Source organism: Anastrepha obliqua, chromosome 4 (assembly GCF_027943255.1).
Source record: "Anastrepha obliqua isolate idAnaObli1 chromosome 4, idAnaObli1_1.0, whole genome shotgun sequence".
NCBI classification, from domain to species: Eukaryota; Metazoa; Arthropoda; class Insecta; order Diptera; family Tephritidae; genus Anastrepha; species Anastrepha obliqua.
This window is the reverse complement of record NC_072895.1, coordinates 94,126,685-94,152,331: the sequence shown is the minus strand read 5'-3', so window position 1 is coordinate 94,152,331 and position 25,647 is coordinate 94,126,685. Positions and strand designations below refer to the sequence as shown.

The 25,647-nt window shown below is 33.1% G+C and overlaps 1 protein-coding gene across 8 annotated transcripts in view; it reads right to left on the bottom strand.

Annotated features, from left to right (window-relative positions):
• LOC129246167 (probable phospholipid-transporting ATPase IA) overlaps positions 1-25,647 on the bottom strand; it is a 142,878-nt gene that overhangs the window by 67,536 nt on the left and 49,695 nt on the right. Inside the window, exon 1 of one of the 8 annotated variants that reach the window (XM_054884744.1) lies at positions 10,651-10,849. The exons of the other annotated variants lie outside the window; for them this stretch is intronic. Within the exon in view, the coding sequence (XP_054740719.1) occupies positions 10,651-10,696 (46 nt within the window). The 5' untranslated portion in view covers positions 10,697-10,849. Of the gene's footprint in view, positions 1-10,650; positions 10,850-25,647 lie in introns of those variants that run through there. 8 annotated transcript variants of the gene reach the window in all.

The following is a 25,647-nucleotide window of genomic DNA, read 5'->3' as shown; positions in this document are numbered from 1 at the left end:
TTCATCCAATTTACATTCAAATTTCTAATTTTTTTTCAGAATTTGTAGAATATTTTTGTGTGCTCAATTTTATAGCGTATTTAATTCTAATAACAAAGTAGAAGTTTGAAGTATACCAAAATTTTTGTTGATTTTTGATCATTTTTTTCTCGCGTAACTTAATTTTTCTCCATATAAAAAAGTTGTTATGCATTAATTAGATGGAGAAAATGCGCTATACCATTAGAGAAGAAAATTATTAAAAATCAGCGAGAATCTACACTTATAACTTGCACTTTATTATACCAAAATTGAATGAGCTATAAAATTGCGTGCTCAAAAATTTTTCTAATTTCTTAAAATTCTCAGTAAAACGTTTGAAATTTTGATGAAAATTTGTCGATTGTTTATAAATCTTGTAAAAAATTTGAAACTTGGTGTTTTACGATCTTTATTATAGAATGAATTATATAAAAAAGAAACAATTAATTGAAACTAAGAAAGAAAAAAATAACACGTTCGCGGACGTGAATGCTACAGCATTCAAATTTTAAAGCCAATTTTTATTCATTTAATTTCATGTAACCTTAAGTTTTTGTAATTAATATACATTTGAAAGTAATGACCAATTGATTCATTAAGTACTTTCATATTATTTTATTTTTTCTCCATGTGTTTCCAAATTTCTTTAAGCCGGCACATTGAGTAAACTGGAAGTGTAATACTTGACGTGAATGCTATAGCATCTATATTTCGAAGAGTTCTCAGAGAGAGCTGACCGTATCATTGCACATTTTTGTCTGAAAATTTTCCTTTCTTTCAACAATGTGCTTTGTAAATGCTTAGACGTTTCATTATCTGCTTAAGTTAGACATTTGAAATTAAAGTGAAAACATCAGTTTTTTGAATATCGTATAACTTTTTGAAAAATGAATTCACATAAGAAGCTTCCGCGAATTTTGAGATTATTTGATGATTCTGATTCAGATCAAGATATAGGTAAGTGTATTACGGAAATAATTGGAAATGAAATAAATAAATTTATGGAGACTTTTGTGATAGAATATGGACAATTCAGCGAAAACTCACGAGAATATACCCCTAATATATTTTCGTCAAACATCATCATCTTCTGATTCATAAGATTCTAACGGTATACTTCAAATGGGATAAATGAGACAACTACCTTGTGAAATGAAAATACTGTAGAAATACAAGACTTTCATTTTGATCTGTCTTCAATTGGTATAGCTGATGATGTAAAAAATTGTAAAACTTCGAAAGAGATTTTCGGTAAAATTTGGTCTACGGAAATAATGCATTTAATTGTTAGTTGCACAAATGAATATGGGAAAAATTTGCTCTCACTATCGCGTCCACATACATACGAGAAATTGCCGGATAAAGAGTTTTACAGAAAGAAATTTTCAAGAAATGGAGATATTCTTTGGCATTTGTTTGTTGCAGGCTCAAATAAAGACACCTAAAATTCATTCAAATTGGTCTAACAATCCCTTATATTATCATACAATTTTCGGGGCATATATGACCGGGCGCAGGTTTGAGCAGCTATTGCATTGCTTACATTGTGAATCCGTGCCAAATAATGGCAGGCTATCTAAGCTTCCCGAACTTCTGAAGCTTGCAAATACTTCATTTCAGATGAATCTTTGATGCTGCATCGAGGGAGACTAAAAAATCTATCCGTTGGTTAGATAATGAAACTATAGTAAACCTTTTTTTCTCATGTATTCTATGAATGAATGCTATAGCATTCACGTCATCCTAGTTCAAAAATATGATCTATATTTTCGTGGATGCTATAACATTCATTTCATATAACAGTTAAAATACGCTGTTCTGACTACTCTTATAATATAGTATGTATAATCGGACTTTGGATATTACAACTAGCTTCAAAAATAATTGCCTGTTTATTAGTGTCCGCGAACGTGTTAATAATCAAACCTTGTCAATATTTGGTGATTTCATAATTTTGCATTTATATTTGGCCCAGTGAAGAGGTGCAGTCAAAATATATGTACTTACATATATATTTCAGGCCTTAGCAAAGAAAGCGGTGAGAAGTGTATCTTCATTGGTTCTTGGCAATACCAAAGAGTTGCGAAGTAGTAAATGTGAAATAAGGCAGCCGTTGCGCATGCTATATTTGGCAACATATTAAGAAACACGCGAACCACGCGCAGCAAGCAAGAAAGTGGAAACGGTGGTCAGAAACTGGAATGAAATCAATATGATTGCCTGGACAGACTTCAGTAATTGGAGGTTGCAGGTGACTTTTCTAGAGTGCAAATGGCGCCACCACAAAATATGAAACCTGTATACTATAAATATAACCGTTGAAAAGCGAATAATGCTTATAAATAGAGCCAGAGTCACACTGCCAAATTTTATTTTGAATTGAAAAAAAGCTTTTTAACTAATCTTAATTTATATATTTATTTTCATAAGAAAAGTCATGAAATAGTAAATTCTGCATCAGTAACATAGCCATTTTTCAGGCATAAGGTGTGGTCTCATATCCGACGTGTCCTTGAAATACTAGGATTTATGGCGCAATTTGGGTAGAAAAAGCCAACTAAATAAATTTTCGCTACAGATGATGTGCATACACACATATATATATAAATACATACATACATACATATATACACATACATACACAAATGTAGTCCAAAAGTATTTTATTGCCAGCCGAGATTTATTATTGGAAAATTTACACAAAATGTAGTGTATACAAAAACACTAAATTTGCGCCGAGGAGGACATACGAGTACAAATATAAATTTTCAACAAGCTTAAATAAATGTGTCTACGGTATGTACGGCTTGTGGGATGAACTGAGAACAAGCATAATTTTTATGCATTTTTGTAAAAATTTATTATTTTTGCTTTTATTTAGTGAGCGAAAGCAGCTGCTCATACAAAAGTAAACCAAACAACTACTCGTCTGCTAATGACATTTCCGGTGCACGCAAATGTATGTAAATGTTGTATTTGCCATGGGAAAAAGGTGAGAGCATCTGGCATTTTTCGTACCAAAAGAAGTTTAAGAACATTTCTAAATAAAATATAAAAAGTTTAAATTGTTTTTGTTTTTTTTATATACCTGCTATAAGCACTATGAGCTCATACCCACACGATTTCTTGCCATCACACACCGCTGGAAAATAATAAGCTCCCCGTTATTATTTTTTATAAAAATACAGTGCTTATTACATACAACAAAAACCTTATAATACAAAGTTTCCAGCCTTGTTGCAAAATTTTTCAAAATTTCATCAAAACTTTCAACTTTTGAACGAGAATTTTTGAATTTTTTCTGAATATGCATTTTTGTACAATAGTACATTGAATTTTAGTAGTGCAAGTTTCAAGTCACAAAAAAAAAACACAATTAATTTTTGACAATTTTTTTTCGATCGACGTAAGAAATTTTCAACATTTTTGTAAAGATTAAATATTTTGAAGATTTATTAAATTTTTTTTAATTCACACAATTTCTGTAACTCGAATTTGTGTGGTTTTTATTGTAGAATGAACTAAGTATGTTTTCATACAAAAGTACTACAAGTAAATAAAAAAAAATAAAAAATTGTCAAAATTTGTCAAAAAGTCCTTCCGCCATAGCTTTGAATATATTTATGTACACACAAATTTATATATTGTATATATATATTCTATTGTAGTACACACATACAGACCACAAAACAATATAGCACCACACCATTTTCACCAGTTTTGACCATTTATTTACTGATTTTTGAATATAAAATATTTTTTCTTATTTTTAATTATAGTTTGTTCTATTATAAAAAACATATAAAAACATGTAAGTATGCAGTTTTATATCCCAAGGAAAATAAGCAATGAAACAGAGGGCTTGAAGTATCAGGCTAGTCCATAAGTTCGTGCGTATTTTACCCATAATTTCACTTTTGTATAACGGAACTATTTATATTTTCTTTAATATATTGTGCATTCAACAAGTGTCTTTAATCGCGGATAGAAGCACATGCTGTTAAAAAATAAATAAAATGGAATCTTCGAACGCGTATAAGAGGCATATTTTGTATTTTTTTATAAAAGTGGTAAAAATGCAACAACTGCTGCTGCAGAAATAAACACTGTTCACGGAGAGGATACCGTGAGTGTAAGGACTGCGCAAAAGTTATTTTCAAAATTTCGAAGTGGTAACTGCAACATAGAGGATGCCCCGCGCGCTGGTCGTCCTAAAGTCTTTAACTCCGACGCCTTGCTCGAACTCGTGGAAGCTGAGCCAAATTTGACAGTCGGTATGATAGCTCAGAGGTTAAATTCATCGCATGGAACAGTTCACAGGCACCTGGTTCAATTGAGAAAAATTTCAAAGCTGGGAAAATGGGTTCCGCATAGACTTTCCGTCGCCAACCTTCAACAGAGAGTGAATGTGTGTTCGCAGCTGCTGCAACGGCTTGAAAATGAAAGTTTTTTGAACCGTATCGTTACTGGTGATGAAAAATGGGTCCTTTACAATAATTCTGTTCGCAAACGCCAATGATTAGATAAAGATGAAACGCCAGAACCGGCCCTTAGAGATGGCCTTCACCCCAAGAAGATTGTCCAGTCTATTTGGTGGGATATGACCGATGGACTTCTGGAACCAAACCAGACGATAACTGCTAACAATTCAGCTATCAAACCTGAAGGCACTTAAAAAAATCGACCGTATTTAGTGAATAGACGCAAAGTTTTGTTTCACCACGACAACGCAAGACCTCATGCCGCAAGGTTAATATTAGGCAAGCTGAACGAGCTCGGATGGGAGCTAATTCCGCAAAAGAAGCTATAAAAAGGGATATCGAAGCGTATTTGGCTCCAAGAACAAAAAATTGTTTGAGCAGGAATTAAAAATTTGCCTAAACGTTGGGAAGACATTGTAAATAATTAAAGAAAATTTATTATTGATTAATAAATACTTTAAACATTTTTTTTATTAATTTTAAAATCACCTATAAAAAACGCACGAACTAATGGATGACCTGATAGCTCAAAATTCTCGATGATTTTTGATAATTTTTTTCCTGTCAGTTCTTGCGTATTTTCTCCATCCATAAATTTTTTAAATGCAAAAACTGCACAACACCGTGAAGGAAAAAAGTATAAGCAATCAACGGGATTTTCTAGCAACTTTGAATATATATTATTGTATTTTATTATTATTTCAACAAAAATTAGAAAAAGTGTACAAATATTCCTGAAAATTTCAAACTTTCTAATCAGAATAAAGAAATGCGTACGCAGTTTTATAGCCCTAAAATTGAATGAGTTTTAGATGTGTATTTCTATGATTTTTCGTTAACTATAACTTTATAAAACAAAAAACGGACTTTATATTTAAAAGAAAAAAAACACCTTTTGGGCGTATAATTGCTCAATAGGTGGCGCTGCAGTCGATGTATTTATTAAAACTGTATTTACGAGGTCGAGGTATTTATTAAAACTGTATTTATGGTCATTTCTCTCCAATTGACTCGAGAGGTGGCGCTAAAAATATTTCAGTTCGACACATTGACCCATCCAGACTAGCACTAAATTTTAAGTAAAAAATTATAGAACAATCTAATCGAAGTGACCATTATTACCGAAAAATATTAAGTATAAAATACAACCCTCAAATTCGAATGATCGGATCAGATTTGCCTATTGTTCGATTTAAAACGATTGCGGTTGGCTGCTCGATAGATTACAGAGATTTTACATAAAAAAATTATTTTGAAATCTATGTTATTGTCAAAAAACTTTTCTGCACCTTAAATTTTCTTCTTTTTTCCGCCTTTTGTCAAAACCACAATCTGTACTGCCATTAATCTTCTCCCACTTTCGCCTAACTCAGCATGCACTTTCAGCATTCTAAGTTTGCTTTTCAAGTAACCACTAGATGCTTTTGTGCATTGCACTTATAACTCCCATTCACTCTGCACTTATGTCATGAGTATACCGTTAGCTTTCGAATACATTTGTAGTTACACTTCGCATGTCCTTCACAGCGTTTGCCCGCAGGAAGTCCATTAAAGGCTTGGCTTGCAATTTTCGTGGTTCTGCTTGGTTTGTTAGTTCTTCGCATGGCTTTTTATATTTTTTTAAGTATTTCAAAATTTTCGTTGCCATTTATTTTCTGTGTTTGGTTGTTTGCCACCGCAGGCGGTCGGAAATCACCTTCAGCACAAGAAAATGCAATTTGTGGCAATGAATTGAGGAAACGCAAAATCGTCATTATGAAAATGAGAAAATCTTTATTTGAAATGTGGGGCAAAATATTTGGGATTTTAAACAGTACACCTGCACGAATATGGCATTTGCCGGAAAAACTATTGGAAAATAGCTTTTTTTCTCGTATATGTTTCATAAGGAAAAGCACTTTAAGGAAATGTTTGAAGGCACTTATGCTGATGTAGGGATTGTATATTAGGCTAGGAGGAAAAAAATTTGCAAAAGCTCCCTATATTAAAAAAAAACTTTTTTTACCGCCGAAATGTTTTTTATTCTAACTCAGCTATATTTTATCCAAATGTTTTAATTTTATAGTCTTGAGGATTTTATATTTCATTCATATGTCCTTTTGAGCTACAAAGTCGTTTTGGGTCATACTTGGGTCAGTTACCCAGAATTGGGAGGTACAAACAAAGCAGCCGAAAAGCAAATTTATAACAAATTTTAAAGTACTTGAGATTGATGAAACTAAAAGGCTATCAATGGAAGGAAGGGAGTTTTCAATGTAGGCCTAACGATTTTGTATGGGGCGAAATTTATTCCAAGAATATTGGATATGACTACCGCATGCAGGATGACCGCGAACTATACTTTGGGATCAATCCACCACCACCAAACCACACAAGTCGGCCGGAAAGTTGGTAAGTTTGACTTTTCTGGCATTGTTAATAAGCTCCTCAAATGCTGATGGTTTATCGAAAAAAACGAGTTAACAGCACAAAATAAAATCCATGGATGCTAAATCGACTGAACCATTTTTCGAGATTAAACGATTCACAAATTTCCCTTTAATTGACCAACTGTTCTCGGTCGAAAATAGTCTTCCAACATGGCATGCGAGCGAACTCCACGGATTGTAATGGGGTCTCTTAAAACACAAGCGTATTTGTTGTTGCTTAATAATGCTTATTTCGCTTATTGGTTGTTTTTGTTGTAGCAGCATAATAAACCATATCAGTGGTCATCTTCGTCTAGCTAATGTAACGGTAGGCCCAGGAAACTTGCTGTTTCGCCAGGTTTGATCCAGAGGGAGAGGGGCGTTAGATGAGTGGGTTTGATGGGGCATGTGAAAAGGTGGTTAGTATCGTGCTACAGTATCCAGCACGTAATTGTGCCAAAGTTATGCGGGTCTCTCGGGGTAGCTGAAGCTCTTCATCTGCTGTGGGTGGTTGTTGGACTCCGATTACGACATTCGAAGGTCGGGAGCTTAAGAAGGTGGTTAGAGTATCCCAATGAATGTTGTTAATTCTCTGTCTAAACACTGATCAGTCCAGTAGTTGTTGGTATGTTTTGTCCTGGATCTCGTCGGAGTAGTTGGTGCCTCCTGACGCGCCTGGGAGGCGGCTCTGTTTCAGGCGGATATCTAACTGGGTGAAACCTACGGTAGCACGCTAGTAGAAACTATTTGCTGAGCAGGAGGGGACCTCAGGAGCCATCACTGCATATCACTGGCCGGCCAATTGCTTTAAATATCGCCAGCAACATTTCTTTGCCTTTGTCTCAAGTACTGCCGGTTAGAGATTTGTTGCGGTTTTGGACTTTAGCAGCAATTGCGGTGTGTGCCAGCCGGAATGGCTTGTTACCGAAATGGCTCGAGTTTTTCTTGACCAAGGGCTGTCGCTCCAGTAAACTAGCCCTGTCGAGTGTACGGTATCTTACCCCTCGCTTATTAGTACACCTGTTAGGCCAAAAATGAGATTTGTTGTTGATTTTTCGTTTTGACGATTTTGCTCAAACTTTTTTAAAGCCCGGTCGGGGAAATTTCGGCGGCCGCCGTAGCCGAATGGGTTGGTGCGTGACTACCATTCACAATTCACAGAGAGAAAATCGGTTCGAATCTCGGTGAAACACCAAAATTAAGAAAATAATTTTTCTAATAGCGGTCTCCCCTCGGCAGGCAATGGCAAACCTCCGGTGTATTTCTGCCATGAAAAAGCTCGTCATAAAAATATCTGCCGTTCGGAGTCGGCTTGAAACTGTAGGTCCCTCCATTTGTGGAAGAACATCAAGACGCACACTTCAAATAGGAGTAGGAGCTCGGCCAAACACCAAAAATACCCAAATTGGGGGACATCAGAATTCGTTTTAGAGGAATGGTTCCTTCGGCAAAGTTTTTTATTTTGATCCCTAGAATAAGATTTTCACAGAGCAAAGGGCGATTTTTTTGCCTCCTCACAAATCGACCCGGCCTAATATATAAATGATCAAGAGGTTTCACTACTTAAGTTTTTTTGCAAGGCTTTGGCTGAGCTATTTATGCCATTTTGAATATTCTGCTCGTTTTTACCTACATATATATACGGGGTTCTGCAATTTTATGTGTATGAACTATTGGGTTGGCAACTAAATAATTATGGATTTCACTCATAGATGGCTTCAGTTGAATTTTTAGGTTTGCAAACGTAGTACAAATGTAAAACACATTTTGTTATTTGATAGTTGGCAATTCAGCTATCAATCAGTAAAAAAAAGTTTTTTGATCGTTTGCGTAGTTTTCGTTTGGCGTTCGTTGAAAAATGGAAAATCAAAAGGAACATTTTCGTCATAATTTGCTCTTTTATCTCCGCAAGGGGAACACCGCATCGCAAGCTCATAAAAAGCTATGTGCTGTTTATGGTGACAAAGCCTTAAAAGAACGGTAGTGTCAAAATTGGTTTGTCAAATTTCGTTCTGGTGATTTTTCACTCAAATATGAAAAAACGCTCTGATCGTCCAGTTGAAGTTGATGACGCCCTAATCAAGGCAATAATCGATTCGGATCGTCACAGTACAACACGTGAGATTGCAGAGAAGCTTCATGTATCACATACATGAAGCGAAAATCACTTAAAACAACTTGGCTATATTCAATAACTCGATACGTGGGTTCCTCACGAACTTACAGAAACGCATTTAACGCAACGCATTAACAACTGCGATTTGCTAAAGAAACGGAATGAAAATGAACCATTTTTAAAACAACTGATAACTGGCGACGAAAAATGGGTTGTTTACAACAATATCAATCGGAAAAGATCATGGAGCAGGGCAGGTGATCCAACTCAAACAATATCAAAAGCTGATATTCATCAAAAGCATGTTTTGTTATCAGTTTGATGGGATTACAAAGAAAAGGAATTGTCTACTTTGAACTCTTACCACCCAACCAAACGATCAATTCTGATGTCTACATTGAAACACTAATGAAAATAAACAATGCAGTTAAAGAAAAGCGGCCCAAACTGACAAATCGAAAAAGTATTGTATTCCATCATGGCAATACTAGGCCACTAGGCAAAAATTATTGGAGCTTGGTTGGGATGTTTTGCTACATCCACCATATAGTCTTGACCTTGTACCATCTGATTACTTTTTGTTTCGATCTTTATAAAACTCCTCGAATGGTAGAAGTTTAAATAATGATGATGATTGCAAATCGTACCTAATTCAGTTGTTTGCTAATAAAAAACAGAAATTTTATGAAATAAGGATTATGATGCTGCCTGAAAGATGGCAAAAGGTCATTGATCAACATGGGCAATACATTACAGAATAAAATCATTTAGTTCAATGAAAAAATTGTCTTTTATTTTCTTAAAACAATCCGTAATTACTTAGTTGCAAATCCAACACCGCCGAGTAAAAAAAAGTTATTCAAGAAACTTTTTCAAAGCATGAACGCACTCCCAGTGGCGGCTGCTACATACAATATTATTATATTATTCTGATTCCGTATGCCCGAAGCTGCTCCTAGTAAAGTAGTAAATGTGATGTGTCTCATGAAGAAAACACTGCCGAGTTCCCTACCAAGGCCATTATCAATTGCACCCTTCCTCCATGTTCTCCATAAACTTAATCGTTTGTAAAGGGACCCCTCCATAGGGCAATTCGTTATGATAAGATTTGGTCCTCATTCACTTGTAAAACCATCTTCTCCCTTAGCTTTATGCAGGAGAAAAGTAAAATTTCCATCATAAATATTATTTGAATACTAAGAGTTGGTAAATCATTGTAGGCAAACCAAACACACAAAGTGCCAAAAAAAAAAACTTTGAATTAAGATGCGAAACTACACAAACTTGAAACCCTGTGGAGCACTTAAAATAATAGAAGTGCGTGACGAAAAACGAATTAAATGAGCGCCAAGATACCATAAACAACAAACAACATATATAAAAAACAAAAACTCAATTGAGACGCAACTCAGAGGAAATGAAAACAAACAGAGAAAACCAAAACAATCAAATTTTAACCAAAAAACAAAAAACTTGTTGGCACAAGATTTGATAAATGCCGTAGGAGAAGATGCTCTAATAATGGAGGTAAATGCATGCATACAAATGTATTTGGAAACATAGGTGTACATACGTAGATCACAAAATAAACATTAGGAGAGTGAAAAATCATGAATTTGCTTACTGCTCAAACGCATACGCAGCGCCCGATAAACATTGCGAAAGGACATTGTGTCACGTCGACGACGACGTGCCTCCGCTTGACGTTCACGTTCGCGTATACGATTCTGACGACGTGTTGCCTCCTCTTCAGCAACGGTGGCGCTACTTTTCCGGCGCCCCGTTGCGTAGCAAGATGACGACGACGAAGGACCAGCGCCACCCTCAGCACCACCGTAATTACTCTCACCAACAGTCGCAAAAGCGATACTCTCCGCGGAGGAACTTTTACGTTTGACGAAACCCAGGCTGAACGATTGTACGTTGACTTATGGGGGTTGTATGAATGAAGAGTGTAAGCGAGGCAGTTGAGGATTGAGCAGATGTAAACCTTTGAATTTTTTGTTTGTTGTTGTTTTTGCTTTTTTCGTAACTACTGGTATATATACAATATACAAGTTTGTTTTCCTTTTATTAGTATTTTGTTTTCAAACTGCCAAAAGTTCTTGCTCTCACTATCTTTGCGCAATGTATTACAGTAGTAGTGTTCTCTCTTTTTCGTCACGTTTTCTATTACATTCGCGCTCCTTTTCTTTTCCGTTTTTTGCACAATTGTTGCTTCACTGGGTTTTGTTTTTATAAGCACTTTTTTGTGTAGTTATTTTCCGCGTCTTCTTCTTGTTTTGCTAACTTCTTCTGTTTTCTAGTTCGCACTCTCTTTAATACCAATCACTCGTTTACTTTTTCCACTCTCTCTCTCTCTCTCTCTCTCCAACCTCTCCGGTGTACGAGTAGTGGCGCATGACCTTTGACATTTTGTTTTGGACGGCAGGAGTTGTATTTCATATTTTGTTTTTTTTTGCAATGAATTTTCAAATATTTTTAGCTTTTACGAATTTTAAATTAGTTTCCTTTATTTTTATTTTCTTATTTAATCCTTTTGGAGTAAATTCTAAAATAAATCCACTCATTAATTTTTAATGAAAATATATTTTTAGTTTATTTCTAAGTTAACCTGTGCCTGTAGTTATTCGCAGCTTTACTGTTAATTTTGTTTTTTAACACAAAGCGCTGTCGACCAAAATTTCAAACCAACGAGAGCATTTCAAATATTTTAATTCAACAGTATAATTATTAAAAATTTTTTAGTTGTTTTATTTAGTACTATTGGATGTTGTTCCTAAAAACTCATTCGACAAGCTTCTGGAGTTTAAAATTTAATCTAACCAATCGCGGAAGGAAAACGTCTACATTAAATTAAATTAAATTAAGGGGTTAGGCCACTCTAGGATTTTCAAAATATCGAAATTTTTTTTTTTTCTTAAAAGATGCTTTAAACTCTTTAGAATATAAAACAAAAAGTCCTATGCGTGAAAAAAATGTTTATCTCTAATATTTCGCACTTTTGCGCGAGCGCCTCTGACGTCTCTGAACCGACTATTCAAATTTAAAGCGTGTTTATCTCAAAACGTGATTTTTCAAAACGGCAAGCAGCATAACACAAACAATTTTTAATATTTTCACTTGTAATTGTACAAGGATCTTTAGAACATTATTCCGCACTGAAATACGTACGGATTTTTTTATTAATTAATTAGAAAAATTTTTATAAACAATTAACGGTTCCATTTTAGACGAAAAATTCTACTTTTGACTTCAAACATCTGCAAAATACACAAATTTCAATATTTCTAAAATCCCGTACGTATTTCTACAGCTATACTCACGTCGATTGAGAAGAATGTTTTTAATTTGGTTTAGGTGGACATTTACGTCAGTTGTACTGCTTGCCGTGAAGTGCCTTTTTCGCAGGGCGCGTTCAGAGATTCACTCCAAAGGCGCCATTTTGTAATATTTTTCAATAAAAATATTTGTAATTACACTTAAATACATGCTTAATAATATACTTAAAAAGTTTTTTCCTGGCACCTTTCTTTCAATGTAAAAAAAATCCTTAAAAAACTGCTTTTTTACAGTAGCTAGAGTGGCGTAACCCCTTAATTAATTTTGCCGGAATAAATTTTGTTGTTCTTCTTCTTACTTGGCACCTTCCATTTCATTAACACAAAAATGGTCAAATTTCAAATTTAGATTTTTAAGCCTCAAGAATTTGATTTATTTCTGTAATGTGAACAGGCTAATCACCTACCCCGTCAGAAATCAAAGAGATTAACGAAGCCACCGCAAGACAAGTCTTGTCGAGGCTCTATACTCCCGAGAGGAGTGAACAAGGAAAAAAAAAATATCTGAACTACAAAAGTTCCCATAAATTATGAACATACTGAAATTTAAAATTTACGAATTCTAAAAATCGTTGTTTTTTAATAAATAATAAAAACATAATAAATATAATCAGACTTTAGAATAGTAAACTTATTGTTTTCTGATATGAAAGAAAGCGATGACAACTAATAACAGCAATGATTGCGCTCTCCCTTGGTCTTCGGACCCGGGTGCGTTAATTCCAGCTATTAGCTGTGAATGTCGAGTTCTGATAATAATAAAAAAAAAGGTTTCCACACTCAAAAATACAGTGCAATCTGTTAATCTGTACAAATCTGTTAAATCCAAAATTGAGCTACTTATTTTGGAAGTCGTGCATAGCCCCTTTCTTACTTTCGAGCAAAGGTTAATATTTTTGTTGATTGCTATAAATATGATGAAAAATTTACTAATAATTTTAAAAATATAAATTTAAAAACTTTTTAATTCAATACATGAAATAAATTGATTTCTAATTAAAATAGATTTTCAATAATAAAAAACAAATTTATAATTGAAGAACAAATAAAACAAATATCTGATATTAATTTATAATTAAAAAATTATAATAAAAAAGAAAACACATTTTAATAATTAAAAAAAAACATAAAAAATTAAACATTTTTAATTAATATTTTTAATGAAGCTTTTTTTTAATGAATAAATAATTGAATTAAATAATTTAAAAAACTGTATTAAAAAAAAAAACAAAATTTCAACAGTTTTAATAAAAGCAATAAATGAATTTAGTTTTAACATTTTTAAAAATTAATAAAATATAAATTTAAATGTGCAAAACCAATTTGAAACCAATAATTTGTTTTAACAAATTTAACTATTTTAAAAATTATACTTTCAAATTTTTTTAAATTCACTAATTAATTGGCTTATAATGTAAAAAATTTAAATAATTTAAAAACTTAGAAAAAAGATAAGTTAAGAAAATCTGAAATAAGTTTTAAATAAATACTTTTGTTGTTTTAGTTATAAAATTTATTTTTAAATTATTAAACGAATTAAATAAAAAAAAAAACACATAAAAAAATGAAATAATAAAAAAAAGTAAAAATAATAAAAGGAGTAAGCGCCAATTATATATACATACATATACGAGTATAATAATTAAAATAAAATTATTTTCTTACTTTTTGTTTATTTAAACAGATTTAAAAATTTAAGTAAATTCAAATACATTTTAACAAATTTAATTAATCAATTTAATAACTAAAAAAACATTTTTTTTCATTTAAGCAGTTTAGAAATTTAAATAATATTTTCTAATTTAATAAATTAAATTCAGTATTTTAATACAAGGTGGCGCAAAATTAATCACCCTGTCGGTATTTTTTAATTTTTGGAAATGGCGTAATATTTGACACTTGTGAACTGTCAATTTTATAATTTTTTCAATTAGCGTCATATTTGACACTTGTGAACTGTCATGTCTATGTCTATGGAGTATACAAACAGACAAGTAATGGAGCGCGCAAAGTGCAAAATAAAGATTTTTATCAGGATAAATATATTTCTTTTTTCTATTTAATACAAAGTAATGTAAGAACAAAATTTTATGTTTAAATTTGCGCCACCTTGTTTTAAAAAGAGGTTCATAATTTTAACAGTTTTAATTTCAAAAATTTAAAAAAAGTTTTTAAAACTATGATTTTTTTTTAAATTTCAATAATTCTAAATCAAAATAATTTGTTCCTCAAAAAATGTGCTTAAATTAAAAGCAAATTAGTGGAAATCATAAACTCATCAATAAATTTTTAAAGCTATAACTTCACTTCTTAAAATAAACATTATTCTGAGGCATAAATTAAATATTGTAGAAATCATTATAACTTGAATAATTTAACAAAATAAATGAAGTTATGATTTTATTAATTCTAAAGATTATAAAATGGAAAATTTATGAATTCCTAAATTCACTAATTCGCAAACTAAAAAATTATTATAGTGTTGAAAGCTTTTTAAATTCCAAAATTCAAATTCGTATTTTAAAAACAGAGTTGAACAGCTTTTCTAGCATCCAAACAAAATAGACAAACTCCACAGACCAAAGTGGAGAAAAATCACTTTATCACAATTTTTCTTTACAGAGTGTTGAATTTTAAATTTTTTGGTTGCAAGCCTAATTCATTTACTACAAGGATACAGAGTAACATCCTTAACAACACTAACAAAAAAAGACTTCGAATCTAAGTAAAACCTTGTTCGAGTTATCTACCTCTAGTAAAATGTAGTATTTTAGCACATTTTTTTTGTTGTTTAGTGAGCATTTTGACCCACCAGCTTCTATCTGACTGATTACTTTGAGCACTTTTGAAATTTTGTGTATAATTTTTAGCAAGTAATAAAAAATTTAGATTTTTGCACTACGAAATTTGGGGCCTGTTTAAAATGGTCTTCTGGCATTAGGCTTTTATGCACGTACGCATGGAATCCCTACTCTATAATTCGCCTAATTACTTGGGACTGCATTTCATAGGACATTGTATAGAAGCACTAAGGTGACGCTAATTACATTTGTTTAACACTGATTAGTTTACAGATTTTTTCGAATGTAGTGAAAGCAATGTTTTTTAGAAAATAAAAAAAGCAAAAAAGTTAATTTTGTTTTCTTGGCTTTTAATTAACAATATAACAAATTAATTTGTTTCATTTATTGTATTTATTTGTCCATATTTTCGCCGCTATCAAAAGTCATCTCGGCTGTGCTCGCCCTTGAGCGCATAAAACAAAAATATGAAAACTAAATATTTGGAGGCCACTAGAACAGTTTAGAACACAAGTTATTGGATTTATGTTACATATTCTTAATACCGATACGGATTTTTTTAATTTCCTTAATTTCGCGCTCAATTCTCAACGTTTTAAATCTAATCCAAACGACTTGAAATTGCATATTTGGTATATTTTTAAGTAATTTCACATTTCTAAGTGTTGTTCCGAACAATATGAAAAAAAAAAAAATCAGAAACAGCGACCAACTTGAGCGGTCCAAATCCATAAATTTGCATTTCACGTTTGATAATTTATTTTCTTAAAAGCGCAACATTTTTGCAGTGCATTAAATTTTAATCATATTTAAAGATATAATTTATTTTATTTATTTATTTAATTTTTTTTATTTACATATTTTTATTTATTCACTTTTGCACTTTTTTATTTACTTTTTATTAATTTTTTTTCTTAATTTTTTAAAAACAATTTATTGATAATGATTTCTTTTAACCACAAAATTACAGTATAATAATTTATTCACCACTTGGCCCAGCTTAGTTCCATCAACTGGCTTTTGATATTTTTAGCTATTTTTAGTTCACTTCAGAAAGGAAATGGTCTCAGCATTGTCGGTCGGCGTATGAAAATGCTGGGCTGCCTGAAAAACGCCAATTAGCCGCACATATCCTGTTGTGGAAGGCCATCGCATTTTTATTTTCGTACTGTTGGCGCTTGGCAGAAACGTCCGGCTGTTCACATTTTTGTTTTTAATTGTATTTGAGCAGTAAATAGACATAAAAATAGCCTTCTACACCGGATGTATGGCACTCACAAAAGGCTACATATGCGTCGTAATTTCACATGTAAGCAAAGGCGAACAATTGCTCAGCAGGTGGCTACGCCCAGGCGCAAAAGTGAAAATAACAACTACGCATGAGACGATGTACCCACTTCACTTTTAACCAATTCTCATTACGTTTTAACACTTTTCCTTTAATTTTTTCATTTTCCAAACCATCTCACACCTTGGCGGATACCTTTCCTGTGGCAGCAAAATACTTGCAAAATCTCCGCTTGCCAATTTGGCAACTCAACTGCAAGGCTAATCACTTCCAAGACACATTCTTGGCCTTGCTATTGATTTATCACCACACCACAGACAATTATGTAGGTATGCCTCTGCAGCATTGGCACCTTAAAACACTTGGCTCGGCAGACGATTGGCGAGCATACTCATTATCCTTGTAAGATTGTGATGTAATTGTGGAAAGCTGCTATTGCAAATAATCGCTTAATTTTATAATTTTACTTTTAGAAATGATTCAACTTTGTATAGCATATTTGCAAAATTTTCAGCACACTGCACAAATATAAGAATATTTGGTGTGAAAGCAGCGCACCCATTGCTGCTGCTCGACAGCCACCGCACAGGACACTCACTAAAAAGGTACTGCCTGAAAATGCGCTAGAGAAATGTGTGGCTAAACGACACGTTAACTAACTGTGTATATGCTTTCGCTTTTGCCTTCGCGCAGTTATACATACACCGTGAATTGCAAACAAATGGAAAAAGCACAAACAATTTTATCTCTTGTTGTTATCCTTGTTACGGGCATTGTGGTGAGCCACCTCTCTTCGCGCCGTGCATATTCAAATTGCTCACTGCTCGCAGTGTACTTTAGACAGCTACGTTTTTGGAATTTACGCGTATATTCGCATACAATCGCTCGACAACACGGCAACTCAAGCACCGCAACCGAGTCACCCGAGCGCGGCAAAAACGAGTCCTTTGTGTACACTTAAATATGTTTGTTTGTGATTATTTGTGTGTATGACGAAATTGTGCTGCTTACCAAACGACTTTTTTCCTTTGATTTTAAATACTTGTTTATAACTACACGCATACTTGCATACATATGTATGTACGTATATACTTAATATTGTGGAAGCATTTGGTTTGCTCCGTTTGCATATAAATTTTACATCTTCTCGCTCGCCCGCCTCCTTTTGCTGTGAGCCTGGTCCTTGCGCCACAGCTGCGTTTGTGTGTTCTCTCTACATACCAACAGCGTTCTCAGAAAGTGCATGTGTGTATGTATGTATGTGCATATACGTGTGCGTTTGTGTATACTTTTTTTATATATCCTTCCGTTCTTAAAATATTGAATACAAATTGACTTAGCTCACGTTTATTGGTGGGCACGCAGAGAAAGGAGCAAGCAAATTAAGACAGACTAGGAATTTAGTGCAGAAAGTGCAGGGAAGCAGAGACTTAATTTTTGTTTATGTATTTCACGTGGTATTATGAGAAAATCAAATACAGAGTGGGCCTTGAAAATTTAACTTATGATTTTTTTTTCCTTTGGCGGCTGAAATAACAGCCGTAATGTATCAGAAGTTCACTTCATGGCTTGCACAAAGTTGGAAAATTTTACGAATATTCGAAAATCGAATAATATTTCAAATCGGTAATGTTGATTGATCAACTAGAAGCCACAGTGGAGAGAATTTAGAAGCACCGTTAACCAGAACATCAGACCATTAACCAGCTCTAAGCGATTTTGAAGTAATCAGCTGATTTGCTGAGGTAACAGGGAATGTGACAGTGATTTATTTACGACAAAACTGAGATTGTGTTGGTGATATAAGAACAAGTCAACGCAGCTATTGGTCATTTTACTTCGTAGCCATCTGAAAGACGACTGATTGAAAAAGCGTAAAAATGCGTGTGAAATTAGCGGGCAATAAGCGGGGATTATTCTGCCGAATCGCCTATTACGTAACAGCCGAAGTTACTTTCACAATTTTGCTTCGCATGACCAAACCTTGTAATCTATTACCCTTGTCGGAAGCAGTTAAGGGTAAATGTCTTAGCCGAATTGATTGGTGCGTGATTAATATGCGGAAGTGTTCGAAAGGTCGAATTTCCGTGCATGAAACACCAAATGATTGAAAAGAATGTTTTTTTTCTAATAGCGAACAGGCAATGGCAAACCTCTGAGAGTATTTCTGTGATGAAATAGCTCCTCATAAAAAAAGCCACTTGCCGTTTGGAGTCGGCTTAACACAGTAGGTCTGTCCAACTGTAAATCTGGAACAAAACGCAAAAGACGAATATAACAAATAGAAGGAGATCGGCCGCACATCGAGTTAAGAGTGTAAGAGCCAATTATATATATATTAGGGCGGGTCGATTTAAAAATCGCTCATTGCTCCGTGAAAATCGTATTCTAGGGATCAAAATAAGAAACTTTGCCGAAGGAACCATACCTCTAAAACGAATTCTCATGCTCCCCAATTTCAAAATATCACCATTTTTGGCCTTTACATGAAAAAATCAGCTAAATGGCTATGTTTTTTCTTTATTTTTATTTATTTATAATAATATTTATTATTTATTTATAATAATATCTATTTTTTCTCTTGAGAAACTTATTTAGTCAGAACATACATACATATGTATGTAAATGAAAAAATTAATTTAAGTGAGTTATAGAAAAGAAACTAAAAAGTTCGACCCAAATTGGGGGGCATCAGAATTCGTTTTAGAGGTATGGTTCCTTCGGCAAAGTTTCTTATTTTGATCCCTAGAATATGATTTTCACAGAGTAATGAGCGATTTTTTTGCCTCCCCACAAATCGACCCGGCCTAATATATATGTATATATTTATATATATATTTTATTTATAGCTGCAGGAAATTAAGTTTCAAACAAAATACTGGTTAAACTATCCTGTATAAACAGTAGCGAGCGTAACTGAGATTTCATTAATGATTTTTTTTTTTAATAATTTACATGTTTTTCGAGTTATATTTTTTGCAATATCCTTCAGTCTTTACCGAAAATCATATAATTCAAACTTTCACGCTTCATATAAGATTTTGAAAAATTCAACAAAATTTGATCTATTTTTTTTTAATTTTTTATTTTAATTTTTAGAAAAATTTTGAATATGCAGTTTTATTTAATAGTCCATTCAATTTTGGTATGATAACTGAAAGTTTTAAGCGAATAAAAAATAGCGTTGATTTTTTAAAGCATGTTTTTTGGCGACGGATTTTGTGGTTTTTCTCATATAAAATGCGAAATTTTTTAAAAATTGGATTTCATACTTTTTAATTTTTTTAAGCCTCTTTTTGGTGATGGCTTTTGTGGTTTTTCTGATATAAAAAGTGAAATTTTTAAAACTTGGACTTCATGATTTTTAAGTTTTTTTTTTTTTTTTTTGCAAGCGGCCTTGTGCATTCTATACCACCAGGAAATCTTTTTTATATAGAAGAAAGTGAAATGAGCCGTCAGAAAACATAATTATCAAAAATGTAGGCAATTTTTCAGCTGCATAAAACTTAACAATCATTATATCGAAATTCGATGAGCTGTAAAACTACACGCTTGAAATTTTTCTGAAAATTAAAATTAAAATTTTAAAAGTATAAATCAAAATTTATTTTTTTTTTCAAATTTTGCATAAAGCAAAAACTGCTTAAAATTTGCACTTCATTGTACCAAAATCCAATGAGCTAAAAAACTACACACTCGAAATTTTTCTAAAGCTTAAAATTAAAAATTTTTAAATTTAAACAAAAATTTGTTAAATTTTCCCAAATTTTGTATAAAGTTTGAAAGTTTGATTTATGTGGTTTTCGATTGAACATTGAAAAATATTAAAGCAAAAAGAAAAGAATAAACAAAAAAAGTTTGACCCAAAAAACATTGTAAACATAAAATATATAAAAAAATAATCATGTACTTAATTATGCTCGCTACTGTATATGAATACGCACATACTCATCCTTTGTGAGTTGCTGAAATAACCACTTTATTTCATTTCATTTCATTTTCCTTTCTCTCCCTCACCCATCGTTAATAGCCTTTTAATTTTTTATTTTTTTTTTTTATTGACTTCTAAGTAATGCAATTTTCCTCCTCCATAGTCCTTCAGTCCTTGTTCTTTTTAATACGCGCTCATGTAAGCATCCTTACACTACACTCATTTGCATACTCGTATTTCTCCGTTTACATTTATTACTCGGTGTATTCGTGTGTGTATGTGTGTCGCATTGCATGACTGTGAAATATTTGCATACCACTTTTTTCCTGTTTTTTCTGGTCACCTATTTTCTTTGGAACTTTTGTAAACCACATGTTGAGTCCTTTTTCCAACCACATCGTTGGAGCTACGAACATACATGCATACGTACACATTAATGTCGGCGCTTGCGAGAACACTGCTGCGTTAAAGAATGTGAATATTTCATTACAAAGAATGTGTTGACGTCATCACATGAATGCGAGTTGAGTAAAACGTCCAATAGAGTTAAAATGAAAGAAGGTTTTCATGAAAATTGAAAATTTAAAGGGACCAAACTTTTTATAGGAAGATAAAGCAGTTCAAGTTCATCAAGAAGGATTCTAGAATAATGAACTGGTTCAATTGAATTACTGCCTTCTTTGTATATTAATGATCAGTGTTGCAATAAATGCGTCTCAAACACACTTTGGACACCATTCGTTTGCTAACTTGGCGCATTTCTTAAAGTTTATGTGGGGCAGTAAGTGGTTCAAAAGAACGAGACCTTGACTTATTGCAATATTTGATGTTTCTTAGAGCGATATTTTGTTGTTTTAACAGCGTAGACATTCCTCATAAACTTTTTGGAAGCTTCTGTCGTGGCAGTCTTTCGTCGGATCTTAAATCCGAATCGTTCCGGTAACGCAGAACCGACTGCCGTGGGAAGGGCTTAGAGTGGCATACAACCCTTGGCGCTTAAGAGGGAATTTTTAATAGATAATTTTTACGTTGTTTGAAAATATCAATATGCTCATACACATACAAAATCTTCAAATCTAATATGGCCAGAATCTGAAATTCTCAAATTCGCAATTGAAGCGATTCACTAGCTTGGCAGAGATAAGAGAAGCAGGACAAAACCTTGACTTACTGATAAAATCTCTCTCTGTAAGAAAGGACCCGGAAATTCAAAAGGGGTAATTTTATATTCGTATGAGAGTCCGATTCTGGCCTACACGACTTCCCAGCCTAAGTTCACAATAGAGCTATATATCTAAGCGAAGATGATAAGTTAAAACCATAGTATGATAAAAAGAATTCAGGAGGTGTGGCCAAGATCAAAACGTTAACCGGCTCTCAGCGAATCTGAAAGAATCAGCTGATTGGCTGACGGCACTGGGATCATGACAGCGTTTTGTTTACGAACAACTGAGATTGTGTTGGTAAAATACGAAAAAAATCAACACAGCATTCGACTATGTTACTTCGTTGCCGTCTAAATAACGACTGATTGGACGAATGTGTGAATACGTGCCACCTCACCGGGGGTTCGGCAGCCGAATTCTGTCCGCATATTTCACACACACTCACATATACGTACTCAGAGTACCAGGTACTCTGCAGCCAAAATTCCACCATAGCAGATTGGCCAAACCTGATAATCTATCATCGTGGAATTAAACCGACCTAAGGAATCAGCCTAATTGGCTATTCGGAAGTGGTAGTCATCTAGCAAATTTAGCCACTGGAAAGGGTGCAAGAAATGTGCGTTCAAAATTGAAAAAAATTATATAGAAATTTGAGTATGCGCAGCACATATTAATTAGGTATCACATCATGAAAGGAGCTACACTCTCAACTTCGTATACAGAGAGTACCGAGCGACGGAAGTACACCTTCTGAAAGAGCGCAACAACAGGAGGAAGAACTCGTAAACGTCAGCCACGGATGAAATATAAGATGGAGAAGTAATGAATCCCCACGATATGCAGAATGCATCATCATCCCTGTGAATGCTTATAGACGAAATAAAACAACTTGATGGGAAGAGAAATTCAATTAAAACGAACGAAAGAATTGCCTTTTGGTGACTTATGCCCACACTTTCAATAAACTGTATAAAAATTAAAGCTGAATTTATTCAAACAAGTTCTGGGGTAACTTGCGTTAAGAAAGCTTGTAAAGAGACAGGCCAGCTTTAGAGAAGTCCTTTGTGTACCTAGGTTTCTTTTGGAAGAAGGTTTGAGTTTAGGCTCGACCGATTGCTCTTACAAATAGTTTAACCACAATTTCCATTTTGCCAATCCTACACGTCATTAAAACAAGCAGGCAAACCCAAGCAGTCCGTTCACCGAATATAAGTCTAACCTGTTTAGGTCTTCGAATCAGTGGTTCCTCAGACATTCTTCGAAGAACGGATTACTCGAACAGAAGGTGCTGACTTGATGCTGTCTTCAACCTTTTGGAAAAAAGTTTATTACTAAAACAAAACGTCAAAGGAAGAGTAGCACTTTGTTAGGATTCTTTCACGACATTTTCGAGTATCATTTTTATTTTGAAATGAAGAAAAAAATAATAAAGAATGAATAAGTCTGCGGAGCTTAAATGGCCTAAGATTTATTTCCCATTATAGATCTTCCAGCATAAAACACATAATACCACAGCCTCAAACTCTACCACGCAATACCCTGATTTGAAATCAGAAAAATACGAAAATATAAACAAAGCGAAAATTAATAATTGAAAATTAATAAGAAACGTAAAATCAATAGAAATTTAAATCAATAAAAAAAATATTAATTAAAACATTTTGTTAATGAAATGACAACAAATAGGATTTGTTTAAGCGACGAAAAACTATGAAAATAACACGCAAACCACACACTTTATTTAACTAAACTTGACGCGAACAACTGGAGCAAAACAAAAACGAACAAAAATGTAGCAGCTATCGAAGAGCAGGAAAATAATTAAAACTTCACAACGCATGAGAGTAGATTGAGCAATTAAAGTAAAAGAGAAACTAAAAACAAGAGTAGTAACAGCAAGGGAGAAAAAGAGAGAGAGCGAGAACTCAATATTTAAGTGGAGAGAGAAAATTAGGCAACGAAAATAAACAATACATATTTGAAGCAGTGAATCAAGAGAAAAAGTGAAAAAACACTACAAATCGGTTTAACGTTAAATACTTGTAGCAGAATGCAAAGATGCGTATGTGTGGGTGTAAGTAGTAAACGCAGAGAACATTTATGTACAGTATATTGTATTATTTGGTATAAGAGTCGCTGCTATACATTTTTGAATGCTGCTCACTAGGTTTCGAAAGTACTCTTATGGCTTTTGTTTATTTTTTTTAGCTAAATCAAGTCGCTGTAGTAACAACACCTTGTATACAAATGAGTAGTGTCAACAGAGAGCAAAAGAAAGGTATCGGGAAAGCAACTGTTTGCTAATATAAGTTACAGGCGATAGAAAGAATGTTTTAGCGCCAAGTTGTATTCTTTTTTATAAATTTTTAAAATTAGGCAGGTAGTAAATTTTGGAAGCTTAACTTACAAACTTTAGCCCTAATCCCATGTCGTTCCATTTGGGACCTTAATCTCATGTCGATGGGATTATTTCTATATGGGTGGGATTACTTCTATATAACGCCAACAGAAAATTAGAAAAAATTCTTTGGGTATCTTCTAAGCTTTAACTAAACATATCCGAGGAGATTATTTCAATTTTTATTTTTTATTTTAATAATATTTCATCATAAGCAAATGGTATGAAACATGTACCGTGCAGTAGATTCATAAAAAACGGGTCGGACACGAACGACCATTGGGTATGGTATTAGGGTTAGATACATAATTTCTGTAAAAAAGTGTTTTCTTTCCGTCATTTTGTTTAAAGTAGTATACCACAAAAATTTTAGGCAAACAGCAGAAGGCCTCCGTCGTCAGTGCTGCGAGTCGTATTGTTTTTGTAGAATATTTAATTTATTATATTGTAAATACATCAAAAAAACAAAATTAAACAAAACATTTAAGGGGTTTGGGGTAGTCAGAATTTTCAAATTGTATTTTTTTTTTGCATTTTCTTAAAGTATAATATCTTTAAACTATTGTGTGAAAATTTGAAGTGAATCCGACAAATACTTTTCGACTTATTCAAGAATTAAGAAATGGCGCGCGGGCGCTCCGGAATCGATAGCAAAACCTTAAATGCGTTTTTCTCAAAACTATGTTTTTTGAACTTGTGATTACTGTATCTTAAAAACTGCTTGGTAGATTTCAATAAAATTTATACTGCTTTTAAAAAACATAAAAAACTCGTGCCTGGTCGAAGGATTTTTTTCCCCGAAATTTCGATTTTTTTTAAACAATTAATTGTCGGTTTTTTTCTCGAAAATCTGAAAAATATTTCATGAGGTCGCCATATTGATAATTAAAAAAAAGCTTCGATCAGACACAAGATTATCTATGAATAAAACTGATTTCTTTTGTTCGATTGATTTTAGATGAATCTCCTCCAAGGACTTGTGATTATCACGGCAAGGGGCTTCTGGAGGAACGGGCTCCACACAAACAACGATAACTTTTACAATTATTCATTTTTTTTTTTGTTGAAATTTTACTACAGTCAAGTCGAGACGTGATGTTTTAATTCTATGTTTTATTGTAAAATAAAGCAATTGACTAGCAAAGAAAATATTGAAAATCATCGCTTTTCGGGCCTCTGACTACCGCTAACCCCTTAATAAACTTTTAAACTATCTATTTCAAGGCATTTTCAAAAGTTTATTTAGTATCTTTTTTCTCAAGGCTTAAAACTTAAGTAATAGACACAATGTTTGGCATTTTAGTGACCGAAAGGAACAACCAAATATTAAGCATTTTTTTCTCATGCTTCTGTTACCAGTAACAGGTCAGATAATTTTTTTAACTATTTCGATCAAAAATAAGAATACAACATATTAAGAATTTTTTTCTCACATGAGGTGTTGCCATTAATAGTTCGACATTTTTTTAATTATTTTGATCAAAAATAATAAAAAAAAAATATATAATTATTCATTATTATAAATTTTTTTATTTAATCAATTATGTAAGAGGATTTTGTTAGCAGATACCTTCAATATTTGGCAAGCTACTCTCCTTCAACTTCTGAGCAGAAATTTACTTGGAACCTTTTCGTTAACTATGTATTATCAGAACTTTTATTAGATAGATTCCAAAAACCGCAACAACAATTA